Source organism: Coregonus lavaretus (genome assembly GCF_964263955.1).
Source record: "Coregonus lavaretus genome assembly, chromosome: 32".
In the NCBI taxonomy this organism is placed as follows: domain Eukaryota; kingdom Metazoa; phylum Chordata; class Actinopteri; order Salmoniformes; family Salmonidae; genus Coregonus; species Coregonus lavaretus.
This window is the reverse complement of record NC_140019.1, coordinates 12,429,394-12,441,582: the sequence shown is the minus strand read 5'-3', so window position 1 is coordinate 12,441,582 and position 12,189 is coordinate 12,429,394. Positions and strand designations below refer to the sequence as shown.

The window sequence follows — 12,189 nt, the reverse complement described above, 5'->3', positions numbered from 1 at the left end:
TGAGGGAACAGTGTGTGTGTGTGTGTGTGTGTGTAAAGGAAAGAAAGTAAACCAAATTCCATTTGATTTTCATTGAAAAGCATTGTAGAGAATTAGAATTAGAATTTTAGTGTACTTCCTGAATTGACCCCAACCCTGGTGTGTATGGAACTGCAAGGGAGTATCACTGTAATCTAATACTTTTCTCACCATCCCTCTTGCTATCCCTACCCCTCTCCCTCTACCCACCCACTTCTCTCTTTGTCTCTCTATTCACCCCTCTCTCATTCTACCCATCCCTCTCTCCCCCATCCCTCCAGACACTTTAACCAGTTGAGCAGTGTGTTCCTGGTACTGATCCCAGAGCTGTTCTTCATGCTGTGTCTGTTTGGTTACCTGGTCATCTTCAAGTGGCTGGCCTTTGACACGGCCCACTCTAACTCCGCCCCCAGCATCCTCATCCACTTCATAGACATGTTCCTATTCACCCAGAACAAGGAAAACCTACCCCTCTACGAAGGACAGGTGTCTGTCTGAATGTGGCTGTTTGAATGTGTGTGTTTTGTGGGGAAACCTGGTGGCACTGTACAGGACTGGTACAGTGAGGGAAAAAAGTATTTGATCCCCTGCTGATTTTGTACGTTTGCCCACTGACAAAGAAATGATCAGTCTATAATTTTAATGGTAGGTTTATTTGAACAGTGAGAGACAGAATAACAACAAAAAAATCCTGAAAAACGAATTTCAAAAATGTTATAAATTGATTTGCATTTTAATGATGGAAATAAGTATTTGACCCCCTCTCAATCAGAAAGATTTCTGGCTCCCAGGTGTCTTTTATACAGGTAACGAGCTGAGATTAGGAGCACACTCTTAAAGGGAGTGCTCCTAATCTCAGCTTGTTACCTGTATAAAAGACACCTGTCCACAGAAGCAATCAATCAATCAGATTCCAAACTCTCCACCATGGCCAAGACCAAAGAGCTCTCCAAGGATGTCAGGGACAAGATTGTAGACCTACACAAGGCTGGAATGGGCTACAAGACCATCGCCAAGCAGCTTGGTGAGAAGGTGACAACAGTTGGTGCGATTATTCGCAAATGGAAGAAACACAAAATAACTGTCAATCTCCCTCGGCCTGGGGCTCCATGCAAGATCTCACCTCGTGGAGTTGCAATGATCATTAGAATGGTGAGGAATCAGCAGAGAACTACACGGGAGGATCTTGTCAATGATCTCAAGGCAGCTGGGACCATAGTCACCAAGAAAACAATTGGTAACACACTACGCCGTGAAGGACTGAAATCCTGCAGCGCCCGCAAGGTCCCCCTGCTCAAGAAAGCACATATACAGGGCCGTCTGAAGTTTGCCAATTAACATCTGAATGATTCAGAGGACAACTGGGTGAAAGTGTTGTGATCAGATGAGACCAAAATCTAGCTCTTTGGCATCAACTCAACTCGCCGTGTTTGGAAGAGGAGGAATGCTGCCTATGACCCCAAGAACACCATCCCAACCGTCAACAATGGAGGTGGAAACATTATGCTTTGGGGGTGTTTTTCTGCTAAGGGGACAGGAAAACTTCACTGCATCAAAGGGACGATGGACGGGGCCATGTACCGTAAAATCTTGGGTGAGAACCTCCTTCCCTCAGCCAGGGCATTGAAAATGGGTCGTGGATGGGTATTCCAGCATGACAATGACCCAAAACACACGGCCAAGGCAACAAAGGAGTGGCTCAAGAAGAAGCACATTAAGGTCCTGGAGAAGATCTGCAAAGAGGAGTGGAACAAAATCCCTCCTGAGATGTGTGCAAACCTGGTGGCCAACTATAAGAAATGTCTGACCTCTGTGATTGCCAACAAGGGTTTTGCCACCAAGTACTAAGTCATGTTTTGCATAGGGGTCAAATACTTATTTCCCTAATTAAAATGCAAATCAATTTATAACATTTTTGACATGCATTTTTTTCTGGATTTTTTGTTGTTGTTATTCTGTCTCTCACTGTTCAAATAAACCTACCATTAAAATGATAGACTGATCATCTCTTTGTCAGTGGGCAAACGTACAAAATCAGCAGGGGATCAAATACTTTTTTCCCTCACTGTATGTGTGTGGTAGGGCATGGAAGAGCACACAACGCACTCACTCCAAAGTATGTATTTGTCTAAGTATGCTTAATGTTAGCTGAATACTTGAAAATATAATCTATAGGCAAACAATAGTATGGCAGCATGCTCACTCCAAAATACAACCTGCACTCGTGTGTGTGTGTGTGTGTGTGTGTGTGTGACGTTCTAACTCCCTCTCTCTGTACTGTAGATGGTGGTGCAGAATGTCCTGGTGGTGCTGGCGCTGTGTTTTGTTCCAGTCCTACTGCTGGGGAAACCCATCCATGAATACATCACACACAAGAGGAAACACCGGCACATGGTGAGCAACTGTGTGTGTGTGTGTCTGTTTGAACGTGTGCTATGTGTATTGAGTTGAGTGTAAGTATCTAGAATGACTTAGTTTATTCTTATGTGTATAACATCTGTATGTGTAATATATTTACATTTACATTTTAGTCATTTAGCAGACGCTCTTATCCAGAGCGACTTATAGTTAATATATGTATTGTGTATTAAAATATGTATTTATATACAGTATGTATTATAATGTCTGTGAGTTGGTCTGATGTGATTGTGTCTTCCAGGCAGGAGACAGACGACCCCTGTTGGCTGAGAACAGTTCCATCAACGCTCATCAGGGAGAGGTGGAGACAGGGAGTCACAGAGAGGAGGAGAAGGTGAGAGGGGGAGACAGGGAGTCACAGTGTTACCCGTGCTAGCTCCATGAATGTGGACTGCAGGAAAAAAAAAGAGGACTGAGCACACCCCCATTCTCATCGACGGGGCTGTAGTGGAACAGGTTGAGAGCTTCAAGTTCCTTGGTGTCCACATCACCAACAAACTATCATGTTCCAAACACACCAAGACAGTCGTGAAGAGGGCACGACAAAGCCTATTCCCCTCATGAGACTGAAAAGATTTGGCATGGGTCCTCAGATCCTCAAAAAGTTATACAGCTGCACCATCGAGAGCATCCTGACTGGTTGCATCACTGCCTGTTATGGCAACTGCTCGGCCTCCGACCGCAAGGCACTACAGAGGGTAGTGCGTACGGCCCAGTACATCACTGGGGCCAAGATTCCTGCCATCCAGGACCTCTATACCAGGCGTTGTCAGAGGAAGGCCCTAGAAATTGCCAAACACTCCAGCCATCCTAGTCATGGACTGTTCTCTCTGCTACCGCATGGAAGGCGGTACCGGAGCGCCAAGTCTAGGTCCAAAAGGCTTCCTTACAGCTTCTACCCCCAAGCCATAAGACTCCTGAACAGCTAAACATGGCTACCCGGACTATTGCATTGTCCCCCCACCCCACCCCCTCTTTTACGCTGCTGCTACTCTGTTTATTATCTATGCATAGTCACTTTAACTCTACCCACATGTACATATTACCTCAATTACCTTGACTAACCTGTGCCCCTGCACATTGACTCTGTACTGGTACCCCCTGTATATAGCCTCCCTACTGTTATTTTATTTGACTGCTGCTCTTAAATTATTTTTTATTTTTATTTTTAACTTATCTATTTCTTTACTTAACACTTATTTTTCTTAAAACTGCATTGTTGGCTAAGGGCTTGTAAGTAAGCATTTCACTGTAATGTCTACACCTGTTGTATTCGGCGCATGTGGCAAATAACATTTGATTTGATTTGATTTCTATGTACTTAGAGCCCGAGCTAGTGTCAAAAGTAATAACGTATTACTCCGTCCAACTTTTCTACCCTTTTTTCCCTGTCTCTGTAGGAGTTTGATGCTGCTGATGTGTTCATGCACCAGGCCATCCACACCATAGAGTACTGTCTAGGCTGCATCTCCAACACAGCCTCCTACCTACGACTGTGGGCCCTCAGCCTTGCACACGCACGTGAGTCACACACACACGCACACTTTCCCCCACTGATTTACAGTGATTAACTCATTGCACACTGACTAATTTCTTTAAGAGTACTAACTCATTCTAGCGCCTACTCAGTGTGTCCCTTTTCCCCCTCCGTCCCTCCAGAGCTGTCAGAGGTGCTCTGGGTGATGCTGATGCGTAACGCCCTGACCTGGCAAGGCTATGTGGGATCTGTGGTCCTGTTTGTCTTCTTCTTCTTCTTCTCCGTGCTGACAGTCTCCATCCTGCTGGTCATGGAGGGCCTGTCTGCCTTCCTGCATGCCCTGCGTCTGCACTGGTGAGAGAAGGGGGACGGAGGGAGGGAGGGAGGGAGGGAGGGAGGGAGGGGGGGGGGGGGAAAGCGAGAATGAGTGAAAGATGGTGGGAAGGAATTAGATGAAGGGGGAGAGGAGTGTGTGAATGGAGAATAAGATCAAATATATTATTCATAAAAAGAAATTCTATGCAATATTGTCTGTTGATTTTAGAAATGTTTGTCTCTCTCCTAGGGTGGAGTTCCAGAATAAGTTCTACAGTGGAACAGGCTACAAGCTGAACCCTTTCTCCTTCTCATCCCTGGTCCACTATGTGAACATTTAAACGATCAATGAATTATGATTGCCAAATGGTTATATTAACTTGCTCTGCACCTATCACACCCCACACATTTCAGAATGATTGCTGTCTCTTTTTGAAAGCTTGGGGTTTTGTAAAACGTGTTCAATGTCCAAGAATGCATTGAGGCCTTTGCAGTATGGTATTGACTGTTTATGTGCCTATTTCAACATGCATGCTGTCATCAAAATCAGTGACTTTCTTGTTCCCTCTATGCACTGATCATGGGGTGCGTCTGTAAATTCACTTTGGCTATCTACTCTGATTTCAGAGCACTCTCGTCTGAGTTTGCCAGAGCGCAGAATAACAGGAATTTACGAACGCGCAACACCCGTTGAATATGACCAGTGTTTGCAAACAAACGTAAATAAATTGTTGCCAGCAGCACAGTTAGTCACCAACACTCTAGATAACATGAAAGCAGCCTAACCAGCTCTGCTAGGGGGAGTAAAATGGTCAGTGAAGTGTTCTCTCATTTGTGTCTGGAAGTAGCTAGCCAACTTTAGCCAGTTAGCTTGGGTGCTTGACTGCCGTTGTGAAGTCAGAACGCTCGGATCAACCCTACTCCTCAGCCAGAGCATCCAGTGTGCGCTCTGAATGCTCAGAGAGCGAAACACTCTGAATTTACGAAAGGACACTCTGACAACGCTCTGAATTTATGAGCACTCTGAGCGCACTCCAGAGTGAATTTACGAACACACCCCATGTGTCTCAACTTCCAGTAATGTACAATTAGATAATGTGTAGTTTAAATAATATATTAACAGTAATACATTCACATCCTCTCCGTTTATTGTTCTAAACATGATTTGAAAATGGTTGCAATATCTTCATAGTGTTGTTTGGTTGAATAACTCAAGAAATGGTTGCTATTGTCTTTCACACATGACCTTGATCTCAAAGTCAGTAAAGATAAGGGACACACCAATTGTCTTAACTCATCTGTTGTGGTCTTGAAGAGAGTCCACATAGACATGATAGCGGTGCTGATTTTGCTATGATGGTAACATGAACAACCCTTTATGGTACTCAACACCTCCTCTTTCTTATTTTACATTTACATTTTAGTCATTTAGCAGACGCTCTTATCCAGAGCGACTTACAGGAGCAATTAGGGTTAAGTGCCTTGCTCAAGGGCACATTTACGTCATTTAGCAGACGCTCTTATCCAGAGCGACTCACCAATTGGTGCGTTCACCCTATAGCCAGTGGGATAACCACTTTACAATGTTTGGGGGGGGTAGAAGGATTACTTTATCCTATCCCAGGTATTCCTTAAAGAGGTGGGGTTTCAAATGTCTCCGGAAGGTGGTGAGTGACTCCGCTGTCCTGGCGTCGTGAGGGAGCTTGTTCCACCATTGGGGTGCCAGAGCAGTGAACAGTTTTGACTGGGCTGAGCGGGAACTATGCTTCCGCAGAGGAAGGGGAGCCAGCAGGCCAGAGGTGGATGAACGCAATGCCCTCGTTTGGGTGTAGGGACTGATCAGAGCCCGAAGGTACAGAGGTGCCGTTCCCCTCACTGCTCCATAGGCAAGCACCATGGTCTTGTAGCGGATGCGAGCTTCAACTGGAAGCCAGTGGAGTGTGCGGAGGAGGGGGGTGACGTGAGAGAACTTGGGAAGGTTGAACACCAGACGGGCTGCGGCATTCTGGATGAGTTGTAGGGGTTTAATGGCACAGGCAGGGAGGCCAGCCAACAGCGAGTTGCAGTAGTCCAGACGGGAGATGACAAGTGCCTGGATTAGGACCTGTGCCGCTTCCTGTGTAAGGCAGGGTCGTACTCTCCGAATGTTGTAGAGCATGAACCTGCAGGAGCGGGTCACCGCCTTGATGTTGGCGGAGAACGACAGGGTGTTGTCCAGGGTCACGCCTAGGCTCTTCGCACTCTGGGAGGAGGACACAGCGGAGTTGTCAACCGTGATGGCGAGATCATGGAACGGGCAGTCCTTCCCCGGGAGGAAGAGCAGCTCCGTCTTGCCAGGGTTCAGCTTGAGGTGGTGTCATATTTGAACACGTTAATAATTATGGAAAGGGAAACTTGTAAACTCGTGTCATTCACATTCTGTCTGATCTGAGCAGAGAACCATCTGAATGAAGATCAATGTTTTGCCAAAGATATAAACTTCAGGAATTGCTTAAATCTCTATGATTTGTGTGCCTTTATGAGCCCATCTAGTTTTAATGTTTGGAATCTGAGGCCTCATATCTGTTATTTTAAGCCACGAAGACTGATCATGGAACACATTCAAGCCTTATGGAACAATTGTTAGTCTGCTGCATTCTCTGTATGATGGTTCACATCGTACTGTCTGTTTGTTTGCTCTATCACTGTGTTAAACTCTAGGGCTGAAATTAAATTAAATACCGTTTTTTTCCTGATGATTCTTGTGTGGGTGTACGATTTGACTTATTCCTATTGTAGAAATTAGGCAAGTCGGCCATTTTCTTTTTAAATTATGCACATTAATCAATATTGTTCTCATTTCGTCTCAATTTAATTATTTCATTTTCACTTTAATAATTGTATAAGTAAATTTAAACCAATAGAACCAGCTACAGTGTGGGGTATGCATGTGGTGCGAGGAAGAACCGGATGTTGTCAAAGATGACGAAAAAGGAAGTGGTCCATACAAAGTGTCAAAGATGGCGGCACACATGTCAAGGCGAATGCTGCTTAAATAATATCTGCAATTATCCTGTTTTCTCTATGTTATGAGTCGCTAAAGTGGATAATTAAGTATAGACTGCACTTTATTACTCATATATGACCACAAAAGGAACGAGGAGATGGCAGTTTTGGGTGAATTAAGTCGAAACGTGCGGTTATTACTAGGTCAAATTCAAAGGTGCGGGCAGAGTGGGTCTGCAATAAACCAATATCTGAAATCAGGTAAGAAACCACTGCTCCTCGTTGATGCCAAATGTGTTATGTGTAAATTATCATGTTTATAAAAATGTCAATTGCGTTAGCATGTTCTTAATGCTGCTCTAGACACCACCATGTTCTTGATCCCCCTCCTCTCTCCAGTCCGTTGTATGAGCCTGGCGGCGCCCCAGCTCCAGCCCACTGTAGATGATAATGAAGCCGTGAACCCGACATTTGTAAACAGAAACCCGCGGAACCTGGAGCAGATGGCTCTAGCGGTGAAGGACAGGGGCTGGAGAACAACCTGGCCCTCCCAAAAGTTCTACCACAGGTGTGTCTCTCGCTCTGTGTGTTCATACATTGGATAAAGAGATTGACACTAGAAAGGCAGACATACAGATTGACACTCCTTTTATAACCCCTTTTGTCTTTCCCCTACTCTTCTCCATCTCTCTTCATGCCCTTACCCCTTGCTTCTCCACCAATCTCCTCACTTCTCTCCTCCTTCAGGTTGGTTTTCTCTCGCTCCCAGCACCACGTAACAGCTGAGGTGTTTGCCAATGGTGATCCTGTCCCTGTGCTGTCGTGTTCCACCAAAGAGTGGGCCCTGAAGCGTGAGCTGGGTTCTACCCGTTGTGTGGCAGCCAGTCAGGCTGTGGGCGAGGTGCTGGCACAGAGGTGTCGTCAAGCTGGCATAACTAGGATGGTGTACAGACACATCCCCTGGCAGTACCGCTCGGATGCTGTAAGTACTGGCGGCGGTGCGGGTGGTTGTGACATCCCTTGACAGTACTGGTAGAATGCTATGAGGACAGAAACGTGTGTGTGTGTAACATGCTTCATGTTGTTCAGTGTTTGTTGAGTAGTTGGAAACAGCCAAGGTTAGGAAGATACACAGCCAGAGCCCTATACTATGAATCTGGTTTGAGGAGTTAGCGAGGTAACTTTGGTCCACCTTTTAGCCAGGTCAATTTCTACGGCAATGAATCCTTCATAGCTAACCTGCTCCGGGGCAGGCTAACTCCAATTATCCTGAATGAAGCGTTTGATCCTTGAGTTGAGGACCAATCAAAGTATACTGAACAAAAATATAAACGCAACATGCAACAATTTCAAAGATTTTACTGAGCTACAGTTCATATAATGAAATCAGTCAATTGAAATAAATTCATTAGGCCCTAATCTATGGATATCACATGACTGGGAATACAAATATGCATCTGTTGGTCACAGATACCTTTTTAAAAAATGTAGGGGCGTGGATCAGAAAAGCAGTCAGTATCTGGTGTGACCACAATTTGCCTCATGCAGCACAACACATCACCTTCGCATAGTTGATCAGTCTGTTGATTGTGGCCTATGGAATGTTGTACCACTCCTCTTTAATAGCTGTGCGATGTTGCTGGATATTGGCGGGAACTGGAACACGCTGTTGTACACGTCGATCCAGAGCATTCCACACATGCTCAATGGGTGACATGTCTGGTGAGTATGCAGGCCATGGAAGAACTGGGACATTTTCAACTTCCAGGAATTGTGTACAGATCCTTGCGACATGGGGCCGTGTATTATGCTGAAACATGAGGTGATGGTGGCAGATTAATGGCACGACAATCTCTGTGCAATCAAATTGCCATCGATAAAATGCAATTGTGTTCGTTGTCTGTAGCTTATGCCCATACCATAACCCCACCGCCACAACATTGACATCAGTAAACTGCTCGCCCACACGACGCCATACATGTGGTCTGCGGTTGTAAGGCCAGTTGGACGTACTGCCAAATTCTCTAAAACTACATTGGAGGTGGCTTATGGTAGATAAATTAACATTCAATTCTATGGCAACAGCTCTGGTGGACATTCCTGCAGTCAGCATGCTAATTGCACGCTCCCTCAACATGAGACATCTGTGGCATTGTGTTGTGACAAAACTGCAAATTTTAGTGGCCTTGTCCCCAGCACAAGGTGCACCTGTGTAATGATCATGCTGTTTAATCAGCTTCTTGATATGCCACACCTGTCAGGTGGATGGGTTATGTTGCCAAAGGAGAAATGTTAACTAACAGGGATGTAAACAAATTTGTGCACAAATTTGAGCGAAATAAGCATTTTGTGCATATGGAACATTTCTGGGATCTTTTATTTCCGCTCATAAAACATGGGACCAACACTTTACATGTTGCGTTTATATTTTTGTTCAGTGTAGATTCCTTCCCTCTCGCAAAGATTGCGTCATCATCCGGATCATATTTGAGGAAGACAACTGATTAAAGGTGCAATATGCAGAAATCGCTTAGCCATTTTCTGGTAACTAAAATAAACTATAATGGAAAATATTGTATTTTAAGCTGGTGTAAAAAACAAAAGTAAAAGACTCAAAAACGAAACTGAACAGGAAGCATAGAAATAACGCACATAGAACAGATCTACTGCTTCTAAGACTTGCTTTCATTGAGAATGACAGATCTATAGCTCAGATATCTATGTGAATTTGGTTGGGTTGCCCAGAAAGTTACATATTGCACCTTTAAATATTTTATTAATCAAATGTGTTAGAGTAATATTCAAATACATATCAGGATGCATTTGAAACTTCATGTGCAGTAAACATTTCGTATGACTTAATATAATTGTTTTATCGATAGTGGGGGAAAAGGGACTCATGCATTGATAAGCACACCAAAGACGACATTTAAATAAGACAGCACTTCAATCAGCCCATTTCACACCATAGCCTGCTGAATTTGCAGGTTAACTTTTTTCATTTTGATTTTGGCAAAAATTAAAATGTGGCACTAACTGGCCCATGGATTGATGTTTCAGCATTGTTCAATGAAGAGTTTGGCGTTCGAGTAGCCATGTGCGACATGAATGCACAGTTACAAGCCCGGCTAGAGTAAGCCGGCGGCATGATCAATATCCGTAACATGGATGAAGCCTGAGCTGGAATGTGGCGCAAACTGAACCTAACTAATTTCAGAAAAGCCTGAGTACATCTAGCTCGATTTGTAGTATACCCCTCAGGTGTTGTGTGTTTCTTTTTCAGGTTCAGTCCTTCCGGACAGCAATGAAAGAGGGAGGAGTCACCCTCAGTGAACCGCGGCAGAAATTCATCGGGAACTAAGTGCAAAGGCTCCTAATAGCCTATAAACAAAATATTCTCCCTTTGTTTGTGTTGACACAAATGGCCCATTTTCACACAAACATTTTATTTATACATCAGTGTGTAATTCAATAAAAAGGCAGACAAATGAACATGACATGGTTTCAGTATAATCTTTTTATTAATTCACCCATACAGTATAGCTGTAAACAAACGTGTAAACGCAGCCATAGATGATACAGGTCATTTATCGATTCGATCTTAGTACAGCAGAGGTTGGATCAGGCAGTGTCAATGGCATGATGTGGTGGTGGAAACCTGTTTTATAATGGTTTAATGGTGAATATAGAAAGAAAGGGTGCTCAACCAACGTGAGTAGAGGCGCAACCTAAAAATTTGTAAACATCATTGGTGAATATACAAATCACGGCCAGCTGAATACATTTTTTAAAAAAAAATCATTGGATCGATAAGGAAGCCAGCATGAAGAGCATAAGGTCCATCCAGTCAACTGAGGAAAGTTCAGAAACGTTCACCATAATGCTGAATCTACCTCAATCCTTTAAAAAGTCCCAAATAGACAAACACTCATACATAAAAACCCTACCCTGACCACCTCCCAAACATCATGCAAGTTCAAAACATGGATAGCATGCACCTGGTCATAATCAGCAAAGCCCAAGCATACACAGTGGAACGCAAGGAACAAGACTAAATACATTTAATCAATATGAAAAAATGCCACCACCTCAGAGAAATAGCAATATACTGTAGATATTATAAATACTTTAAATTAGGGTCTTTCAGGAAATAACTTTGACGTGGGACCAAAATAACCAAGGCACTCATACAGCAAGGCTATTTGTGAAATGACTGTGACAAAGAAGAAATAAAAAAAACATCAAATAGATTTAACATCTGAGATTTTTAAAGATGATAGGAATTTTTCTAAAGACATTCAGTAAATATGTTGTCTTGAGATTAACTCAAGGTCAAAGTTTATTGGCACAGAGGAACACATTGGCATACAGTTTGGTGCCCTTGGATTGGTCCTGAATTGGTCCAGAATAATAGTTTAAAACAGTCACTCAATATTATATCTCCCAGTTGTCAATACTTTTGAATGACCTGCTATTTTGAAACATCTCAGTGAGAAAATGCAAGTTTTGATAATTGAACCAGTTTGTTTTAGCATGAAATTTTCATAAACTCTAAAAAGATCTGGTATGTGTGTTATTAAAAATAAAAAAAATGAATAGAGAATGGCACTTAATGCATACAATAACAACCCCAACTGGCAGCATACAGCCTCAAATTCACATTAGAACATTAAAGGAATCATTGCATAGATATCATTAAACCATTGATATGCCATGAGGAGAGAGAGGGCGGGCAAACTCCATATGGATGTGGTATGATACGTACTGAAATACAGATGTACATGCATTCCAAGTTCTATGGACCGTAGGTAAGTCTAACCAGAAATACTAGGTTTTTGTCATACACATATTGGTGTCGTTATACTGCAGTGACATTAAAACAATGAGCCATCACTACCAATGGAGTGTAAATGGTTTGGTAAACAGTGATACATTAAAACAGTGGTCACTAACCTCTGAGTCATAATGCAAGCCGA

At 43.4% G+C, this 12,189-nt stretch overlaps 2 protein-coding genes across 2 annotated transcripts; both read left to right on the top strand.

Moving 5' to 3' along the window:
• The first annotated feature begins 404 nt into the window (after nt 1–404).
• Nucleotides 405–5,637, top strand: LOC311107787 (V-type proton ATPase 116 kDa subunit a 3-like). The gene is made up of 6 exons (XM_084150329.1): nt 405–504; nt 2,302–2,412; nt 2,678–2,770; nt 3,837–3,957; nt 4,096–4,267; nt 4,479–5,637. The coding sequence occupies exons 1-6, from the start codon at nt 454–456 to the stop codon at nt 4,567–4,569; spliced, it is 639 nt and encodes a 212-aa protein (XP_084006455.1). The 5' UTR covers nt 405–453; the 3' UTR covers nt 4,570–5,637.
• Nucleotides 5,638–7,209: 1,572 nt separating this feature from the next.
• On the top strand, nt 7,210–10,710 carry LOC311107445 (large ribosomal subunit protein uL18m-like). Its single transcript, XM_084149938.1, has 4 exons — nt 7,210–7,474; nt 7,613–7,781; nt 7,961–8,195; nt 10,497–10,710. Exons 1-4 carry the CDS (start codon nt 7,372–7,374, stop codon nt 10,572–10,574), a joined length of 585 nt encoding a protein of 194 aa, XP_084006064.1. The 5' UTR covers nt 7,210–7,371; the 3' UTR covers nt 10,575–10,710.
• Nucleotides 10,711–12,189: the final 1,479 nt, after the last annotated feature.